Genomic DNA, 21550 nt, shown 5'->3' with positions numbered 1-21550 from the left:
GCCTTGTCTGCAGAGTGTAATAATGCCTAAACAACGATGTGTGAGCATGTTTCTCACTGATAGAATCTGTGTCTGTTTATCTGAATGTGTGTGTGTGTAGGTCCTGCAGGGTCTGGACTACCTCCACACGAAATGTAAAATCATCCACACGGACATCAAGCCGGAGAACATCCTGATGTGTGTGGATGATGCTTTTGTTAGGCGTATGGCCATGGAGGCGACAGAATGGCAGAAAGCTGGAGCCCCCCCACCCTCCGGATCAGCAGGTAGACTCACAGACACTCACACTATGTCTGTTTCATAGAAAACAGTGCTATATTTTTCAGAAAGTTAGTTTTGAAGTGGCTAGGCATGCTAGCTTTTGCCATTGATTCCAGTCGTTATGCTAATCTAACAGGCTGCTCATTAGGTTTATATTTGGCGTACAGACGTAAGAGAGAAGTCGATATTCTAACTCAGCATTTCTTTCGTTCATATTTGTCAATGTTTTAACATACTGATTTTTCCGTCAAACGTCGCTACCAAGTTAGCATTGTGTCACCAAGGTAAATTAAAAGAGAAAAACTCAACTTTTCCGAAACTTTCCGAAGTATAGCCTCTGTTGGTGTGTAGCTTGTTAGGGAAGAGCTCAGTACATGTAAGCTCATTTGAGATGGGCGCAGAAAAACATGAATTCTAAAGGCAGTATTAAATATGTGTGTGTGATATTTATAGTGAAGAAAAAACTGTCCTTGTTGAATATGGAATAAAGAAAAAAGGGTTCACAGAGGAGCTTTTTTTTGCCAGTTTCCAAGCAGAGATATTTTTTGCTTTTTCATCTCCCGGCGCCAAGTTCCCCCACTGAAAGAGAAATCCAGTTGTACAAAAATAAGTCTTGACAAACTCTACATGAACCCTGTCCTCCTGGTGAACCCCCGCCCCCCCCCCCCCCATAAGCTGTCAATTGCTTTCATCATCCTTTCGGAATCTCTCTGAGCCTTAGGGTAACCAATTATACTGCTTACATTTCTTCACAATTAAAGTGAGGGGTATAACCATCAACTGTCAAAACAGAAGGGCTTATGGTGATACAAACTGCCTCTGATTGAAGAGACAAAATAAATCAAATCATTTATCATCATTTAGAAATGGTTATTCAAGCTAAATATTTCGCTTACAGTAACTGCGCGTTTCAGTTTATTTAGGATTTCCTTTTTGTGTTTGATATATCAGTGTACTTCCTGAACAGCTGACTGAAACACCTTTTAATCTTTAACATTAAAATGGTTCAGTCCATTCTTAAATTAATGTTTAGTGCACACTTTTCTGTTGAGCGTGCACATTAAGAGAGCATTAATGCACATTTGATTGATGATTTTCAATTTGATGCTGTGTTCAAAATTGGGCTTATCCCTAAGAATATTTTAAAATAACATTGATTGGTGTCAGATCATTGAGGTTAGAGAATAGTGGATTACATTCTCAGGCATAAGAAGAATAAACCATTCATTTTACAGACATCTGGGACAAGGAAGTAAGGCTGTTGGATTGTGGAGGAACTATTTCTTCATTTATGTGCAAACTTCACCTACAGATTCTCTACGTGTCAGGTCTATAAAAAGGCAACTTGTACCTAACCTAACTATCTCTTCCCGGAGAGTGGAGTATTGAACTCGGTGTGAACTAGGTTGTTTGGCTCATTAAACTTTGAAGCCTCTGACTGTTGTTTTTCTTTATGCCTGTCAGTTAGCACAGCCCCGCAGCTCAAACCGGTGAGTACAACAGATGTGAGTATAAAACAAGAGGAATGCACACACACACAAACATAACACACACACACACACACACATTGTTAAAAATAAGGCACATAGAGCATTAAACACTGTTTGCTGTTGTTCCTGTGACTGCTAGAGGCAATTTGACGGTACTGAGTGCAACATAATATCCGTAGGCAATCCTCCAAATCTCTAACAACAGTTATTTTAAACTTCTACAACTGTACTTTATCAAAAATGTTAGTTTAATGAGTCCCAAATTGATGAGTTTGCCGCATTTCAGACTTTCAGAAATACCTTACTACATGCAGTTAAACTAGAAATGTGTTTTATTGCCGGTCCCCATCAGAGGAACTTTTTGTGACTGCTTTTTTCACCTAATAAAAATTCAGGGTCTTGAGAGGTTTTTTTTTTTTCTCAAACCGTAACCACTTGATCCCAGATTTTAGATGAAAAAATAACAATATTTTGAGATGCATAGCTTTCATTGGACTGCGGTGATGTGATATTTAAAAAACAAGTAAATGAAATGTTATAAACATACAGTGGAACTTTCAGTGATTCACAAATCAAAACACACAGTTCCAATAAATATCAATGCTCTTTATTCCCTGTCATGCCTCCCTTTTGTGACTCTCCATCTCCCTCTTCCTCTGCTGCCCGGTTTTTGTTTTTCTCCCAGGTGGGAAAGATCTCCAAGAACAAGAAGAAGAAGCTGAAGAAGAAGCAGAAGCGACAGGCGGAGCTGCTGGAGAGGCGGATGCTGGAGATCGAAGCGCTGGAGAGAGAGGCCGAGAAGAAGGAGGAGAGATCCAAAGACGGGGAAGAGAGAGGGGAGCACGAACACACCCCGCGTCCCCCGCAACCGCAGCTGGGCCCCAGTATGGCTCTGGGGGAGAGCGATGACGACGATGATGATGAGGAGGATGGGGAAGATGAGGAGGAGGAGGAGGGAGGAGAGAGGGAGAGAGAGAGGGAGAGGGACAGGCCAATGAGATTGACCAATCATACATGTGAGTAAAGTTTCTGTTAAGTGTTTAACTAATAAATTGTTAAATTAGAATATGATATAAATGATCTCTTTATTTTAAGCTGCCCTTTTTTTCTGCTCATTTTCAGGTTTATATTTGTTTTTTGTTCCTCTAATATGACATGTCTCCATGCTTTACTGTTCAAAAAGCTCTTTATGTTTTTCATACTGCCTGTGCTGCAGCACCTCTTTTCACCCCCTGTCTGAAACCAGAGCCCAGTCTGCTCTGATTGGTTAGCTGGCCGGCTCTGTTGTGATTGGTCAACCTCTTAGAGATGTCCTACCCCTTAGACTGTCATGTACAATGTGTTGGAGCGTTAGCCAATTCAAGTGTTACATAGTGATGTCATTATGTACGAAAGTAAACAAAGGAGTCCAATGGAGGCGTTTCAGGCAGCGTGTGGGAGAGAAACTTTGGGATTTTTGCCTTTGCAGACCATTTACATGCACATATACTTATATAACACACTACAGGAAAGGTAAAACCCCAAAAAGCATAGTAGGGCCTCTTTAATATGATAAATAGCGTGATTTGATATTTGATAAATATATATTTTAGGGCAGACCTGGTGGTCTACTGGTCTAAGTTGTTTTCTTTTTGTTTAGTTTCAATCAACCCAACACGTTGAGTTTATCCTTAAACTAATTCATAGTTTATTTGTCGAAACAAGATACATGCATAGTCTTTATTAGCATTGCATGTCTTTACTTGATATTGAAACAGTAAAATGTATTTTGTATGACTGTATCAGCTTACACAAAGCTTGCATTGGTTGAATCCTCTTTTTGATTCTCCTCTCGTTAGAGGGAGCTATGCTTATTCTGATTTGCATCCATTTAAAATCACCAGTATGCTATCTTTAGCTCATTTACTGCTAACGGTGTGTTGTGCAATCCTCTCTTTCTTTGTGCAATACACTGCAAAGGAAAAGTGAGATACATGCAGTATATAGGTTAGGCTGCTCTTTTTTTTTTTACTGTACTGTGTACTGGTCGTCAACGACTTGAAAGTTGATTTTGTAAAGCGAGTGCATCTTCAGCCTGAGTGAGTGTGTGAGTGTGTAGTTCCACGCCGTCTGTCAGTGAATGAATAGGATGTGGATTGGCTCCAACTGCTCTGCCCACGCTAGTCACACTGTGTATAGGAGGCAAGGTTGATTCACAAGAAGAAAAAAATAGAAACTCCGTCTCCCTCCGTCTCCCTCCTCCACCTTCTGTCTCCTCACCTTCTGCTTCTTTTATTCTCCTCTTCTTGTGCCTCCTCTCCAGTCTCTTTTCATGGTTCTTTTTTCACTGCCTACACGTCTATGATTGCGTCTATCTCTTCTTCCCACCCGCTTCCTCTCTTAACTGTATTTCCTCTGCTCCTTCCATTTAAGGTGCGGCGCCTCCCCAGGAGCAGAACGAGGAACTCCACATCAATGAAGACGACCCGGATGAGGAGGTGGAGGAGGAGGAAGAAGAAGAAGAAGAAGAAGAAGAAGAGGAGTCCACGCCTGTCGCTGAAAAAGATGCTGCCACTTCCCCCACAGCGAAGGAGGGGAATGGAAATTCAACACAAGCAGAGGTAGAGGAGGATGGGGAGGGGGAGGAGGAGGGCGGGGAGGAGGAAGAGGAGGATGCGGGGGAGGAGGAGGAGGAAGAGGAAGAGGAGGTGTCAAAAGGAGCTGAGGAGGAAAATGAGGAAGAGGAGTTAGAGGAGAAGGTACAGGAAGAGGAGGAGGAGGAAGAAGAGGAGGAGGAGAAAGAGACTGAAAGGGAGGAAAACAAAACAGAGGAGCCAAAGACGGAGAGCAAAACCCAGGATAATGAGGCAGCGGTAGAGGAAGAAGAGTCAAAGGAGCTGGAGGGGGAGGAGGGGGAAGATGAGGAGGACGAGGATGACGATGACGATGACGATGAGGAATACGAGGACGACGACACGACCACGGAACTCCTCACGGAATCCACCTCCCCCATTAAACCCCAGAACAACAAGAGCAATTCGGCCAAAACCAACGGGCACGTTTCGTTGGGATCCGAGGGACTGAAACCGAACCCTGACAATCCTCCGCGTCCCTCCTCCACCGCCGAGACTCTCTTCTGCCCCCTAGTGGAGTCCGAGCTCAGCTACACCGACAGGGACCACTCTCTCAGCTCCGGGTACGAGCTGTACAACGGCGACCTGGGCGAACCGGGTCTGACCAACGGTGGCAGTAACCGCCCTCTGCCCGTCATGCCTCTCTTCCCCGAACTACCCCTGGATCCTTTGCCGGGAAACCCCATTTCTGTCGGGATGGTGGACATCGGAGCAGGCCCGTCACCCAACAGCCCCACCGCTGATCGCAGTCGCACTGTGTCGTCGTCCAGCACGGGAGACACTCCCAAGGGTGAGAACATTGACTCACACACACACAGATCTATATATTCACACATAGTTACTGATTTACAGATGTAATGAGTCTTTTTAGGAGCTCTAAAGTGTTTAATATTTAGGGGATAAAACCAGTTAACTTTTGTGCTCTTTAAGTGTAAGTCTCTTTAACTTCTCCTCACTCTCACACTTTTTTCAGTTTTCAATTATCATTTCTTTCCTCCAATTTCTAAACTCTCTCCCTTTTTTTCTAACAATTTAACTATGTAGTCCAAAATAATAGCAACCCGAAAAAGAAAAAAAAAGCGTACTATATTTCTTTCATTTTTGACACAAGTATCACATAAAGTCCAATCTGATTCAAAGTGAGAAAATGTAGGCAATTGTAATCCCACTCTTTGCGGTATAAGCTACAGTTTGAGTGGGGCTTTTTAACTTATATTAATTAAAGTTATTAGAGCATTATTATAAAATATGCAGTTATTTGCAGTTAATGGATTCTTATATTGAGTGACACACAACAAAACATGCTAAAAAGTATTAAAAAAGCAACTTCTGCAACAGATATGATCTACGAGTGATGCCTTATTTCTGCTTTTTTCTTAATGTAATAGATGACATTCATTCATAGACATTATTCAATGTGTGTGTCTTGCAAAGCACGTGTTAGGCTGTTGAGCTTTTCTTGAAAATGTCTCTTAACTTCTCCTCACTTCCACACTTTGTAGTTTTCATACTTCTTTTTCTCCACCAAATTGTAAATAGAATTCTATGGAGAATAGAAAAAGGGCAAACCTAAAGAGAAATATTTTTTAGCTTTCTGTACTCTCAACATTTTTTACACAGTACACACATACTTTACAACTGTGTACGAGTCCAATCTCTTTCAAAATGTAAAAATCTAGGCAATAGGAATCAAACTCTGAGTATTATGAATAATTAACTGGACATTGAGTGGAGCTTTTGAACTTATATTTCAACTTCTTGCCAAAGTCAGCTTTAAAAAGGTCATTTGAATCTATATGTGAGAAAGAAAAAAAGGTAAGGTGACAGATCAGCAGAAAATAAATACCCATAAATGCCTATTTATTTTTATATCTGATGCGTAATAGCTTCCTAAGAAGATAATCCAGTTGCTCATTATTATGTTTCAGTGTCCCTATATCTCCTCTGGGTATTATAAATGACTCAGCACCACCATTACTCATCCACCCACAGCTTTCATATTATTATCATTAAACTTTGACTCTGACTTTCTAGCTCCAGGGTCACTTTTAGGATCACTTTACCAGAGCCTCACAGGGATTTTAGGCCAGAAACAACGCTATAAATATGTCATCACGACTCAGTTAGGATTGGATTCCTTGGTGAAAAAGCTAAAGCCCCCCTGATCCATCATAACTGTCTATTACTACATAAGACTCTTTTAATCTTGGCTAAATATGTGTGTTAACCCTGTTCTTTTCCTCCCTCTTCTCCCAGTTAAAGCCCGAGCTGCGGATCTCCTGATCAACCCTCTAGACCCGCGCAACTCTGAGTCTATTCGAGTCAAAATCGCTGATCTTGGAAACGCCTGCTGGGTGGTAAGACATCCTGTAGTGTTTGGAAATGTATAGAACTGGATTTTATGAAGTATTTTTACATACTGTCGAAGCAGCCGCACAGTGGTACAATTATTGTGATTGCATATTATGAATATTGACATTCAAACACTTCAAAATCCAGTAAAAGTTTGGTTTGAGTAGTTTGAAAAGGTAGCTTTTGCATGTTTTAAACAAATCCTTTTTATTCGTTAAGAAATGTTCTTTAAAACACTGATCTGACTCTTTGCCAGTCATTTATTAACCATTACATTTCAATTAAACAGTATATTTACAAACCAGAATCACACATTATTATTATTATTACATTTCAGCTACGTTTAATTAAAAAGGTGGCTTCACATAAATGAACAAGACACTAGGGGGCAGCAGGACTCATTGTTGCTAATGATATATTCAAAACATAAATGTGTTTATGGATGCACTATTAGGGATTAAGGTGCTAAACACGTCTGTAAGGTTTGGTTGTTTCCCGTTGCAGCACAAGCACTTTACGGAGGACATCCAGACGAGACAGTACCGCTCCATTGAGGTCCTGATAGGAGCGGGTTACAGCACGCCTGCAGACATCTGGAGCACTGCCTGCATGGTGAGGACACATACATACAGTGCAACGCAATCCTTTATATCAGTAAAGACTCGATTAAATTAACTATATTTGGTCTTTTGCAGACTTTTGAGCTGGCTACTGGAGATTACTTATTTGAGCCCCACTCTGGAGAGGACTACTCCCGTGATGAGGGTGAGTATTTACATGTTTATGGTGTAAACACGCAGATTTTAATAAAACATATAGAAATTTAAAATACTTTTATGTGTTCCCCAGGGGAAAGTTGTATTTAAAGACTTATGTTGATTCATTTTCATTTACAGCATATACTAAGGTATTAAAGAGCTAATGTTAACGGAACATGTGTAATGAACCACAGTTATACAAAATAATGCCTACATGTTTCACAGTGTGTTCTAACTTAAAGTTTCTTGTATTTTTATATAAAAATGTGCGCAATTCAATCTGCTTTACATTTTGTTTTATAAATTGAATCTATTGTCCAGATGCACTGCCCAGTCACAGCTTCAAATTCATTCACTTACTTAATTTACTTGTCATTAAGTTTGAAAAACACTTAATACAAGTGCAGAAACTGCGATCAGATTTTTAATCTTTTTCTTTTGTAGATTGTACAGTATGGCCAGTTTTAAGCATGCATGTGTGGTTTTGTCAGCATGTCACCCACATACAAGTGAGGATTTTGTTTCTAACCATGCATCTGGACAATGGACCAAAACTGTCATAGACCGATACTCATTTATTCATTATAAATTGAAAACGTACAAATTGATAAAAATGGCCAAAATGAGCTTAGTTTAGTTTAGCTACCCCCTCTCCCCAAATCCCCCTATCCACTGTCAACTGTAAATTCTGTCCTTTTATTCTGCTCCTATGCCTCCACTCATCGTCACCCAACTGTGTTTTAGATCCACAGACGTCTCGCACAACTCCAGTCATCGTTCTTAATGTGTAGACTTTTGCAGCATACCAGATCTGTTTTGTAGAAACAGTAGACAGTGACCGGAGCATGTTACTCTATAAAGAAGAGCAGTCCCTGTCTGTGCACCTCATCCTCACCTCCATCTCTTTACCTCCTGTGAGCTTTGATCTCACCAGCTCATTTTGTCATTTTTCTCATTGCATGTGACACACAGTTAACCTTGTTTTGCATGTTTGGCACAGGCAATAAGCCAGCGTCAGTTCTATCATGATTTACCCCTTTGATCTCCCGCCATTGAGGCCGAATAGGAAATCTAGCTTCGGGTTTCACTTCATTCAACTCTGAATCTCATGCATGTCTCTTTTTATTCCAAGGCTGATTATTTCATTTCATCACCTCTGCTGTGGAGGCACAGCTCACTAACACAGGTTTTTCTCCTTTACTGTCTGTGACTTTCTCTTTTTTCCTTCCTTTTCTCCCCTCTTTTCATTCCTCCCCAACCCCCTCTATGATCTGTCAATTCCCGTTTTATTTTCCTATCCACATTCTACCCTCTTTTCAATTCCGTCTCTTTCATCTCTCCTTCTCTTTTATTTACGTTTCCCCTTCCTTCTTTCTCTTTTTCTTCCTCATCCTTCTGTCTTTCCCCCTTTTCCTCCCTCCCTCCCTCCCACCTCCCTCTCTCCTCTATAGACCACATAGCCCACATCATAGAGCTGCTGGGCTGTATTCCGAGGCACTTTGCGCTCTCCGGAAAATATTCCCGGGAGTTCTTCAACCGAAGAGGTAGCGCTGGCTAAAGAGCTGGTGGGACTGAGACACACAGATGCCTAAAACGTGCAAACATGGACACTAGATGACAGTCGGGACCAATATAAACTTGAAGATAATGTTGCGGTGGATTAGATTTGGATGTATTCATTAAAAAGTTTGACTGAAATCAGTGGGAACAATCTCATAAAATCCCCACCACTTGAAGGGGGTTAAGGTAGCTGTGTGTTCCATGCAGCACCCGAAGGCAGCATTGTGTGTCAGTCCCATACAGCCCGCCGTGTAGATGTGTGTGTGCATGTTGTAATGCTGAATCGTGCCTGTTCCCTCTGTGATGTATGTGGTGGTGGGCAGACCACATCGCTCTGATCATGGAGCTCCTTGGGAAGGTACCACGCAAAGTGTTCGCTGCCGGGAAGTTCAGCCGAGAGTTTTTCTCCAAGAAAGGTAAACAACACCGGGACAAGGGTTTGTCAGGCGTAGGGACGGGGAGCCTCATGTAGCTGTCGTAGAGGACGAGCTGCCTCAGTATTCTAAATTAATTAATTAAATTAAATAGTATTGTGTCATCATGAAATTACCACATTGTATTTGAGTTTCAAGCTTCAGATTTATGTGCATTTCTCTTCTCCTATAAGAGAGCATTTTCATGGATAAATAGGAATAGCTGACCGAAAGAACTCACAATACATAACAACTAAATAATAAATGAAATCTACCATGACCTAAAATAAAGGCACGTGTTCATCGGTAAAGCAATTTAAAACATGTATTACAAAAAAGTCATTATGAATTCAAGCAAGTTTGGATTCAAAGTAAAATTAGGTTTTGCAGATTTTGTCGTACACCTTTGAAGTATGTTTCTTATGTGTAGTATAACAGTGGTCCTATATAATGAAGTCATAAGAAAATAAAACGTTCAATAACATTTAGCCCAAAGGCATAAATTGTGCCTTTTTGGCAACAGTATTTAGAAAATATAATTAATAAAGTCATACCGATTGCTCCTTTTTAAATTTAATTTACAAAAATTGAGGAAAAATAAGACATTTATTCACATGTTTTATCTTAATATGGATTTAAACAAACCAGCATTAGACTGTAGGGTTGCTTTGCCTGGTTATGTTATGTTTTAATAAGCAGTATACATTTGTAATCCAGAATCAAAACAACCAATTACACGTGAAGCAGTTCATCTCTACAGATTGTATTTCGAAAGTTAAATCAATAACTTAATGGTTCCTTCCACCCTTTAAAGAAGAAAGTCATCTATTCTAATAATAAGATTACAGTGGCAGGATTAACAATGACAGTACTCAGAGAACAGCGAGGCTTTACTGCACCTCAGGTCTTAAATGTGTCTCTGACTCCGCTCCTCTATGAGCCGGTAAGTATATGGATCTGTGTTTGGTACATCCGATAACCCTTTCTCATTTATTCTCTTTTTTCCCCCCAATCTCCTTCCCTTTCTGCTCATACATTCTCTAGAACGTGTCATGAGACCTGAATATTTTGCCTTTGATGTTGTTTCTATCTGTGCCTGCACTTGATGTCTCAATGTTCTCCCTTTCATCCCTCGGCGCTCCGTTAATCTGGTCTGACTTTCCCGCTCTGTCTCTCCGGGCTTCGGCTGTCTGTGTCTCGGACGTGCGGTGCAATCAAGCGGCTGTGTCTCCTGGTTTCCTTCATGCACACTGATGGGGGTTGCAGTAAATACATTGGTTGGAGACACAACAATTAAACACTTTAATAAAGCCTAAATATTATATAAATATACAGTCATTTGCGACGATCAATGTCTGTAATAATAGAAGAAGAAAAAAACACTGAATCTTCGTCAGTACAGTAAAAGGAATCTCAATGGTTTCCTTTCTCCCATCTCATGTTCTCCAATCAGTGTATAGGAAGGAGAGGTTACCATGGCAGCCGTGGTTTGAACTGACCCTTGGGTCTTGATCGCCTCCATCATTAATCTTCCGCTCCCAGACAATCATCTTTTTCCTCTATTGAATAAAGAACAACTTCCTCTCCTCGTCTGTTTCCATTACATCGGCCCTTCTATCTCTCTCTACCTGTCGTCCTCTGCCTTCGTGGTTTGCAGCCAATAATTCTACAGGTAACTTAACCCCATCATTACAGCAGCTCACTGTGTAACACATGTTCACACTGGCAATGATATTAGCGAAATCGGCTGCTGTAGTGTTTGGCTGGAGCCTGCAGAATTATGGGCTGCTTTGGCCTCGAAATCAGTTCACCCAAAAACCCAAAGAATTGACTTTCTTCTTGTGGGATCTGGCCCTGCAGATATTCTTTGTTTATTTGCACAAAATATTGAACAGCAACATCTTTTTAAAGATCTGATCCTAGTCACTGTAGGTTACAGGATACCAAGTCCTGTATAGAGTAACAACCTACCAGCTTTTTCAAGAATCAATACACACAAATACAGAATCTGTTTTATGTAAGCTCATGTTCCTACAGATCAGTAGCTGCTTTTAATTATTGAAAGGTATTGATGGTGATATCTGTAATTCTGGCCCTGGGATTGTCAAAGTTTATGGTACCTATATCCGTACCATGTATACACTTCACTGTGCACAGCTTTTAATAATGTGCTTTTGGTAAAAAAAAAAAGATGTTGCTGTTCTTTTTCTCTAAATGTATTGATTCTATGCTGAGAACAGCCTTGATTAAATATATATATATATATATCAACAAAACAAAACCAACAAACCTGTTTACCAACACAATGACCTAATGGGACATTTATATATAGTTAATTTCTTTCTTAAATGGCTTAGTAATTTTATAAAAGCAGGGTAGTTTTTAGCTTACACTACTTTAACTGGTGTAAAGTGAGTACAGTAGTTAGGGACTATTTTCGGCTGTGTATTAATACACATTTGGTGGTCTATTGTATTTTTACAGCAGCCAGCATATGTAGTGTTTACACACAATAAACCACCGAGTCCATGTTCGTCATAATTGAATGAACATCTTAGCTATTACAAGTTGTCCTCAATTAATTGTAGGTTTTGGGTGATCCCTGTTAAAACAAGTCAAAAGTAACCCTTAGAATCACCAGTCTTATTGAGTTTTTGTTTGTGGAAATTCTGGTGAACCGACCCTGTATATTTCGCCCCTCTCTTGTCTCTTCACATTCTCATGCTATCACTGACTCTGCTCTCTATTTCCCCCTGCAGGCGAGCTGCGACACATCACCAAGCTGAAGCCGTGGTCCCTGTTTGACGTGCTGGTGGAGAAGTACGGCTGGGCGCACGAAGATGCCGGCCACTTCACCCAGTTCCTGCTGCCCATGCTGGAGATGGTTCCCGAGAAGAGGGCCTCGGCCGGCGAATGCCTCAACCACCCCTGGCTCAACTCGTAGCCACAATCTCTGATCAGATGCCCTCCTCCCTTTCGTCCCCCAACTGTTAGCCCAAACATCACCCCCTGGTGGCAGCCGGTGGAACAACAGCATGGAGAGAAGCTAAAGATAGAGTTGGAGTAGATGATTAAGACTTATTCTTTCCTGCCCTATCCCACACAGCCATTTCTTGCTTATCTGAGTAGGCTTAAATTCCACACACAAAGCCCCTCATCTATTCCTAAAAGGAATTCAAAGACAAGCTTATGGAGATAATTTGACATAGTAGCTGTGTCTTCCAAAACATCTCCCAAAAAGATCATTTAAAGATAGATGCTGCTCACATAAAAGGGAGAGAGGTCTGGGAAGAGAAGTGCTTTGTTCTGCCGTGAAGATATGAGCCAGTCCCTTCCATCTAATCTCCTATGAATTCTCAGTTTTAAATTGTTTGGATCCAGTCATGGATCACTGAGAGCTGCTGATCTTTTCGATGACGTGAAACAAAAGTCAACGAGAAGCTCCATCTGCCATGACCTTAATGTAGCCTGGGCCTCAAAGGCATTTGTGTTTCTGAGAGAGAAAATGAGCGCTGTGCTTAAGACCTAACGTCATAGACCCTTCTCTCTTTACCGCCCTGTTGTCCTTCCTTGCGCTCCCTCACCCTGCTATGGAAGGACGCACCCACATCCACATCAGACTTAAAGTTTACACCCTGATTTCTTCCATAAATCCAATCCCAACAAGCTCCTCCTAACTGTTTGGGGTCCCTCCTATCCCCCTTGTAAATGAGCGTTGTGCTCCTGCCGGAGGCCACCTCAGAGAACTGGAGGGCAGCCAGTCCTCCAGGGGGTGCCACACTGACAGTTGCCACTCAGAGAAAGACTGACAGAAAAAAGTGCGGGACGAGCATTAAACAAAATTACAATCAATTCAACACGGAGGAGGACTGCTTGGTCTTAAAAGACTATTTTTAAAATGCATGGAGAGAGTGGTGGATCAGCATGAACGGATATGACAAACGGACGATGGATGCGATGTTTTATTTGTGCTGCTTTCTTTCCTCTCTTGGACATTCTGTTATAAAGACTTATGTTAGGATATTTTGGTGCCCCCTCATCCCTATATCTTGGTCCTCTGCCATCATTCCTGAATTCTATTCCCAAGAATAATTCTGTTGATTCTGTCGTGGCACGTTTACCTAATCTAGCCAATTGGTACTATTCCCCCTTTTTTCCCTATAGAGGAACCCTTTGATCCCTTAACTATTCCAGAAAGGGGATTGTCACTTGGAGGTTGCACTTTTCTTTGTAGATGTCCTTCAGGGATTTGAAACCTTTGTACATAGAACTGAGATCTGGCAACGCAGACAAGCGACCGTGGACAAAGTTTCAACACACAAGCATCATTCCAAAAACAGAGGCTGTCGTTGGCATATTTGAACTTCCTGTGACACAGTGCTCCTGCCCTGGAGGGATGTTCAGACTGAACTGTGCCACCTGGTGGCTGATAGAGAGTACTGCATTGCCACACACTGCTGCTACTCTGTGCCAACGCTCCGAGACGTTCCACTATATCTCTCCACTTAATCTCTATTTCTCTGTTACACACACACACATCATCACAATTAGTCCAGTTGCCTATTTTTCGCAATAAATGAAAAAAGATGAGTATAAGTAAATGGTGAGATATTTTTAAAAACTATTTAATTCATTAAAAAAAAGAGGAAAAAAAATAAAACAACTTTTCTCTGGTTGTTGTGACCGTGACATAATCTCGTCTTATAATGAGGTGATTGTGTTTGTCTTATAGAGATGTTTTGATTTTTCTTTTGTCATCGTTATTATTAATTATTATTGAAAGATTTTTTTACACAGTTGTCACCTCTCCCCTCCCTCCTTACTTGAACAGTGCTGCTCTATCTGGGCTCTTGATGGTGATAAAAGAAAAAAAAGCAACAGTTTTGCAATAAAGGGTATGTGATGAGTTTTTTTGCACCAAAAACCTCCTGATTTCACTCTTTCAGCCATGCTGACTGTTCTTCCTGATGACATTGACAGAAACGCGTCTCTTGTCTGTGTTTTTCATTGACAGATTTAATAAAATTGTAAATTAATGGACCCTGTTTCCATGATGTAATGAACGTATGCTTTGAAGCTGCACCAGTCACTAAAAGATACAAAAACTTACAATGGGTAACAAAAAAAACCCCCATCAATTAACATGGATTCCCTTTTTATTGAAATGCATTATTCATAACATTATTCCCACTATTTTAATGGAAAGTTGAAAGTCATGGGTCAGATGTGTGCACAATGACACTTCACTTGGTCATTGGAATAGTACATTGTTATTCACACTGGAGCAAATATGGCCCATTAGACAACATTACCTCGGATGCAATAAAACATAAAGCAATAAAAGACATCTTGAAATCAATATTAGCCATTAAAAAAGTTAAACATGCATCGGAGAGCCACAAGGAATAGTCGCAGTATTTCCTCTTATATCTTAAATCACTACAAATGGTCTCTGATGCAATCTGAGTCTGAGTCCATTAGCACTCAATAAACAAGAGACTGCTTCGTGTAAAGCACACACTCTGCTTCATTAGGCTCAATTAGAGGCGCCTGGAAGATTATTTTCCTCTAAATGAAACGATAGTACAAACACAGTGTATGATGAAACCTATGAGAAATGGGAATACAGCAAATTAAAAACGTAATGAGGTATTCAGGGCACAGCTAAAATGTAGTGATGTTGGCACCCACAGTAGCAACCGTAAGCTTGGAAACAACCATCACTATAGGTCAACACAGCACTCACATGTCTTCATCTATAGATCTACCATATGTATCAAATATATAGAGTGTAGGTGCTGGGTGTGTTACAGATGCCCAGTGTGTGTGATCCATTGTGCTTAAGCGTGTGTGTGTGTGTGTGTGTGTGTGTCAGAGCCTTGAGGTAAAGTTTTTTAGCAGCAGAGGTTTAACCATGTCCAGGATGTCCAAGTTTGGATCGAGTGTCCTGCCGAGGCCCTCCAGCACCATGATGGCAAACACAACGGAGGCAAAATTACTCTCCAGCTTCACCTAGACAAAACAATCAACAATGAGGTTAATAGCTCTGCGACCAGCTTTCTGCAACAAAGCTGGTACACATATTAAACCCTTCCAAAATTACACTCGTTGAAAGATAGATTTGAAGACCTTTAAGTATAGGATTGCTTTAGGGATTTTTCAGTTAGAATAAACAACAATAAGCTGTTTTAAAAACTGCATTGCTACGTCCCATCAGGGATTCAAATGATATGTTCAAGTCCTCCTCTGATGTCAGATAAGAGTATCCTAAGTATAGCATTCAAAGCTACAAAAAGTCGTTTTTAAAAACAGATTTTGTTTTTTAACATAAACATGTAACCTGATATTTTACCTTGTGTTTGATGAGTAAACCAAAGACTCTGGAGAGCAATTCACCCACTTGGAACTATAAACAAACAAAACATCATCAATAGAAATCTTTAGTGACTTATTTTCTAACACAAAGAACCGTAAAACCAACCAACATCTTTAAACTGTGTATGCAAAACAATGAGTATATAACACTCAGAAATGTTTCAGAGTAAGGTTAGTACCTTTCCCAGGGAGAGGGTTTTGCTCAGAGCGTTGTCCACCAGCTGGGCCATCTCCTTCTTAAACTGCGGCACGTCTCGGCAATCATTGGCCCGAGCGTGATTCAGCAGCAACTCTGCCACCCGCTCGCCCTGAAAAAAACCAAAAAAAAAACCATGGCAACAGCAAGTCAAAGCTGGAGGGTTTCTTTGACCTATAGATCTCATTCCTTTCTTGTTAGCCATTTTAAAGCATTGTTAAAAAGGTCAGTAAGGGCTAATATAACTAAAAAGTGACTATATAATTGTAAAAAATAAATAAATATAGTAGTGTGTAAACTCACCTATGCAAGGTTTCAGTTAAACTAGCACAGGCAGTTTGGATGCTAATTAAAACACTGCTTGAATCCCATCTTCTACATGATATGCAATCATTTTATGTATTTATGTCATACAGCTCTGGAAAATATTAAGAGACCACTCCAAATTCTTCTTAAATCTCAATCTCTACATGTATGGCAGGCATTCCAGAAATGTTGTCACTAGTTTATATAATACAATAAAAAGAAACACAGTTTCAAAATAAAGACCTTTGAAATCCTTTTGAATTCTTTTTTTTTAACTCAAACACATACCTATAAATAGTCAAACCAGAGGAACTGATCATGCTGCAGTGGTCTCTTATTTTGTTCCGGACCTGTAGTCCAGCACGAAGCTTCCTGTGTGTTCCCTCATTACCTGATGCAGCACCACAGCAGTGAACACAGCCTTGAGGTTGGCCAGATCGTGCGCGCTAAGTTGGGCTACGATGCCGGCATCCAGCAGCACCAACTGCAGTGGACACGGCTCCGGTCTGATGCTGACCACCACCGTGTCCCACAGGTCAGTGAGGGTGGTCTTACCATGAGCCTCCCCTGAGACCCCAGCAGTGTCAGTGGAACCAGGGAGAGGCCCGGAGCAGTGGACCAGAATGTTCCCGGGGTGGAGATCCCCGTGGACGAAGTTGTCCACAAAAACCTGGGGAAATTTTTTTAGATGGAGACAATGTAAGTGAAAATACAACCTCACAGATCTTAATCACATTCATACAAGTTATGAAATAAGAGTAATGGTAAAAAAATAACATGCAAAAGATATCCAGCAGGTGACACATCTCACCATCTTCAGCATGGTCTCTATTCCCATTCTGGCTATTCTCTGCTTCAACTCCTGAGGAATATCAGATCTCAGGTAGTTGGATATGGGCTCACTCTCCTGGAAACAAAAGGTTAAAAATAAACAATGCGCGCATCATGTATATGCTCCATAGCCCCTCTCTGAACTGGACATAAATGTTATAACTTGACATTTTTACTCATTTTTATTTTCAGTTCTTATTATTTGTTATGCTTCTTCTTATTGTATTTCGCTGCTGCAATGAAAACAATTTCCCAGTTTGGGATTTATAAAGTATTTCTGATTAATATTTAATTAAATTAATTAACAATTATTCTATCTTTCCTGGAAAAATACATTTCCTAAAGAAACCGATCTTTCATTAGTTACAGATTTGTACGTTACATTGCACATTTGCAGCTTAATCTACCTAGAAATCGTGTTTATCAGTGTTTTGTATAAATCTTTTATGCTTCTGTACTCACTTCAAATGTTTCCACTAAAATAGATCTGGTAACAAAGGGTCGTAACGTAGTTGGGAACTTGACATAATCCACATTGCGGAAATTTTCCTGGAAACGCTCGATGTTCCTGGCCTCAAAACGGAGATCAATCTGAAAAAAGGGTTCATTACTTTATGTATCACAAAAGACAAATGGGCTCATACAGTATGTGCAATTTAACAAATAAGGTTTATTGAATAATTCTGTATTATTAAAAATGTAAGGATCTGAACTTTCTTACCTGTTTAGTCATTAGCTGCTCAAACTCCTCTACTATCTCACACAGACTGAGCCACTTGAGTCCAGGCAGGCAGTGCAGGAGCCAGCTGCCCATTTTCATCAGCAGGATGTCCATTTCCACCTGCCTCCTGACGCCTGGATGAATCACCTGGACAACACCAGAAAAATATCTGCTGCTAGCAGGCTAATATAGTCAGTCAGCACCGACATACGGTAACTAAAGGCATGATTCGGACGTGATGCTGTTTTGTGATTTTACCGCTTCCTGTGATTTTACCTTGATCGCCACAGGTATCAGATGGCCCTTCTCTGTGCTGCTCTCCTCTAAGCGACCTCTCTCCTCGTAGCCCTCTTCCTCCTTGCTCCCTCTCCAGAGCCGTTGCACGGACCTGACCACTCCTCCCAGCCCAGGGATCTCCCATGCCTCCAGTAAGTCGTCTTTCTCCATCTCCTCCACCAGCGCATGGAAGGCTGGATCCTCCACCTGGTCTGTCCTCGCCCAGCCTCTGTACACCTGAGCCACACATCCTGAACCCACGGGCTCTTTGCTTTCAATGATTAAGACTCTCCTCCAGCCCTCCCCAAAGGCCCTCTTGAGACACTGCTTGGTGTGGGTCCAGGAGTGAGGGCGCACCTTTACGTGAAGAGTGGAGAAGCGCTCACAAAACTCTTGAGGGAAGATGTCTCGTCTGGTGCTGGCCCACTGACCTAGCTTGATGAAAGTGGGACCAGATGTCTCAGTGACCCACAGAAGAGCACCCAGCCAGCAGGACGCCCAGCGAGTGGACAGAAGAGTCAAGGGGGAGAGGAGGAGCAGGGGGCCAAATTTCAGGAGTAGGACTAATGCACGAAAGCTAAGGCGAAGAAAAAATACCAATTTGTGCACTTGGACTTTGGCTAGGGACTTCTTGCCTGCGGTTGGATGAGGAAGAATGGCTTCCTGGCATCTGGCAGCACAGGGTGATGCATTGACTGCACCCCAACAAAGCAACGTCACCTTGGGTATCTGAGACAAAATCTGCCCTCTTTTTACAAAACAAGCCCTGGAGCTATGGATGAGCCTGGTTCTGGTAAAGCAGCCTGCTTTATGGAAAGTGTACCTCAGGTTGAGAAGGATTGCTCTTGCTCCAAAGTAGGTCATTATGGCAAAGGGCTGTCAATCCAAAAGGAGACTTGTTTTCTCTTATATTATGAATCACCTCTTTGTAAAATCATCAGTTAAATATGACCAGCCAAAAAAACAAGTGTAGTCTGCATGTCAACATCCAAATCCCACGTTTAATGGCAGGAAATCCACCTTCAGAGTCTAATGCTACAAGAATGTTTTCACTACAAATTCATTTAACTTACGGTCGGTGTATATTCCTTTACACGAAAGGAAACTGAATTGGTTTAGTTGGTCCAGTTGTTGAAAAGTGACGCATTTCATGGTTCAGCTTTCTCAGCTGTTCAGCTATACACATGAAGCATCTTTGATATCACCTCAGAACATTACATACAAACACATCCATGACAGCCAATTCACTTCCGTGTACGACGTAACGCCAACGAGATCACGTGGCTCCGTCTTAAAGGCGCAGGGTCATCAGATAAACGTCAACCAGCTTTTTTGTGTGGTCGATTTTATCATTCATTCTTTAGAACTGATTATTTTTTTTCATTTTGATCCCTTTTAAATATATAGCTGTTGTTATATCAACATAGCATCGCGAAGCCTACTTCTCTGTGCCTTGCATTATGGGGTCTGTGATGTTCTTTTTGATATATAAAGTTGTGTGTAAAAGAAAGGCCGACACACGTTTAACGAGAGGTTTTGGGATTCCACGTCGATGCCCTTTAAAAAGCAGCTCAGTTTTTGTCAGTAGCCTAATGTTATTTGCCGTAACTGCATAGACATTTTCTCAAATAGATGGATAAGAAAACCAGCTGATGAAACTCGTGGATTTACGGTAGGCCTGTGTCTAAAACACCTGCTACAACGGACACTCTGGAACTTAAAAAAGCCGGTAGCACATGCTGCACACTTTTGATATGACACGAACGTGCGTCCGAGGCCTGTCCTACAGATGGAGACATATCACACGTTATTATGGATGACAGCTCCGTTTGTGTCCTCTCTTTCCCTACCAGAGATTAGAAAGGCCCAACTATGAGTGCAAGCATACCTTTTTTTAAATTATTTTGCACGTTTCAAAAGTATTGTGCTTTAGAAAAGAAAGTAAGGAGATAACACGTTGTAGTCATAAACACGTGTGTTTTAAGATGCCTTTTAAAAATGGGCAGTGCATTGACTTCTGTGAGACTTTTTGGTAAGTTGAAGAGCAAACGTTGAAGGTAACAACCCTCTATACTACTATAGGGAACTAAGGCTTCTTTTCACTATCCAGTATTTTCTTGGTTCATTGATAAAAAAAATTCTATAAAATGTAAAATAAATTGGAAAATGCCCATCATGATTTCTTAAAGCCGAATGTGACGTTTTAATTGGTGGTTTCAGCTGATCAGTACACAGACACCTAGCAGCATTTAAAGACCAATTAATTAAATTAATACTTGATTATTTGATAAATAGTTTCAGTTTTAACAGATGCAAAAAACTGACAACTCATAGGAAATGGTCCATTAGAACACATGTAGGCTGTACAATTAAATCAACCTTTAATTAGTTTAATTGCTAGTTTCAGTTGTTGCTTGTAATGTCACTGAATAGCAGAGTTACCAGTGTGGCCTTAGCATGAATGGAACTGGCAATACATGGCACTTCCTGATAGGATACTCCATGTTTTCTTGAACATAATTGCTAAAAGATGACTTCAGCGTTGTATTTTTGTTGGAGTATTGTTATGGTTGGCAACATTTGTTTCTAGGTCATGAAGGAAAGGAGGAGGCAGGGAAAAAAATACACCCTGGGTTTGATTTCATTGTCATTTACTCTTGCTTAAACCAGAGATCTTGCAATCAGCCCAGTATGCGACGTCAAGGACTGAGAACTTGTCCAAGCCATGTTCCCAGTCACGGTGTGAGTCCCCTGGACAGTGGGCCTGGTGTGCTCCCAGGATCCCATCTGTAGCCCTGATAGAGGACTCTGCAACACAATAAGTTAGGATAAACGCCAAACAGATGTTACCAGCCCCCGCCTCCTGCCCTGTTCCCCCCACAGCTATTGATGGACAAGCCAGGCTTTTTTAGATCTCCCTTGCATTTCAAAGGAGAGGTCAGGGTTTGGGCTCAGAGGTCAGCAGAATGGTTGCCCTGCAGAGGTGATGTTGTTAGATACTTTATGAATACTGCTCACTGAGATGACTGGAGGAATGCAGCTGAGGCCCCTATAACTGCATTGCTATAGCCTAGAGATAATTAGCTGTATGGCACATCTGTAGAGTAATAATACCCTGATAGAAAATCAATTGTGCTCCTATAGTTTTCATGTGTGTCTCTGTTCTTTTGTGTGCAAGCTTTCTTTAAATGTTAGTGTTGGAAAGAAACTAATTACAGTACATTTACACATTTGCACAAGTAGTATACTTGAGTGCAATTTTAAATATACTTTCACATACAGTATAAGTAGGATTATTTTTTACTCCTTGTGTGACTAGTTACTTTGCATATTTGGATTTACTTACAAAACACATCGTTATATTTACTATGATGCATTGTTCGACAGCTACACCACAGC

General features: G+C 41.0%; 3 protein-coding genes across 3 annotated transcripts in view; 2 read left to right on the top strand and 1 right to left on the bottom strand.

The window, feature by feature from the left end:
- The window catches only part of LOC134876073 (SRSF protein kinase 2-like), a 58307-nt gene extending 43821 nt beyond the window's left edge, over positions 1-14486 (top strand). Inside the window, 9 exon segments of the mRNA XM_063900921.1 lie at positions 101-266; positions 1726-1751; positions 2437-2767; positions 4164-5153; positions 6620-6720; positions 7220-7327; positions 7411-7480; positions 9357-9449; positions 12206-14486. Of these exon segments, the coding sequence (XP_063756991.1) occupies positions 101-266; positions 1726-1751; positions 2437-2767; positions 4164-5153; positions 6620-6720; positions 7220-7327; positions 7411-7480; positions 9357-9449; positions 12206-12390 (2070 nt within the window). The 3' untranslated portion in view covers positions 12391-14486.
- Positions 14487-14584: 98 nt separating this feature from the next.
- Positions 14585-19418, bottom strand: adck2 (aarF domain containing kinase 2). The gene is made up of 8 exons (XM_063900932.1): positions 18152-19418; positions 17876-18022; positions 17617-17745; positions 17135-17230; positions 16715-16993; positions 16001-16129; positions 15799-15852; positions 14585-15458 (listed from the first exon to the last, which is right to left on the bottom strand). Exons 1-8 carry the CDS (start codon positions 19013-19015, stop codon positions 15318-15320), a joined length of 1839 nt encoding a protein of 612 aa, XP_063757002.1. The 5' UTR covers positions 19016-19418; the 3' UTR covers positions 14585-15317.
- Positions 19419-19762: 344 nt separating this feature from the next.
- Positions 19763-21550, top strand: part of si:dkey-82f1.1 (DENN domain-containing protein 2A) — a 38051-nt gene continuing 36263 nt past the window's right edge. Inside the window, exon 1 of the mRNA XM_063875013.1 lies at positions 19763-19823. Within this exon, the coding sequence (XP_063731083.1) occupies positions 19804-19823 (20 nt within the window). The 5' untranslated portion in view covers positions 19763-19803. The remainder of the gene's footprint in view (positions 19824-21550) is intronic.

The sequence above is a fragment of the Eleginops maclovinus genome, chromosome 2 (assembly GCF_036324505.1).
Source record: "Eleginops maclovinus isolate JMC-PN-2008 ecotype Puerto Natales chromosome 2, JC_Emac_rtc_rv5, whole genome shotgun sequence".
In the NCBI taxonomy this organism is placed as follows: Eukaryota; Metazoa; Chordata; class Actinopteri; order Perciformes; family Eleginopidae; genus Eleginops; species Eleginops maclovinus.
This window is presented reverse-complemented; position numbering and strand designations above follow the sequence as displayed.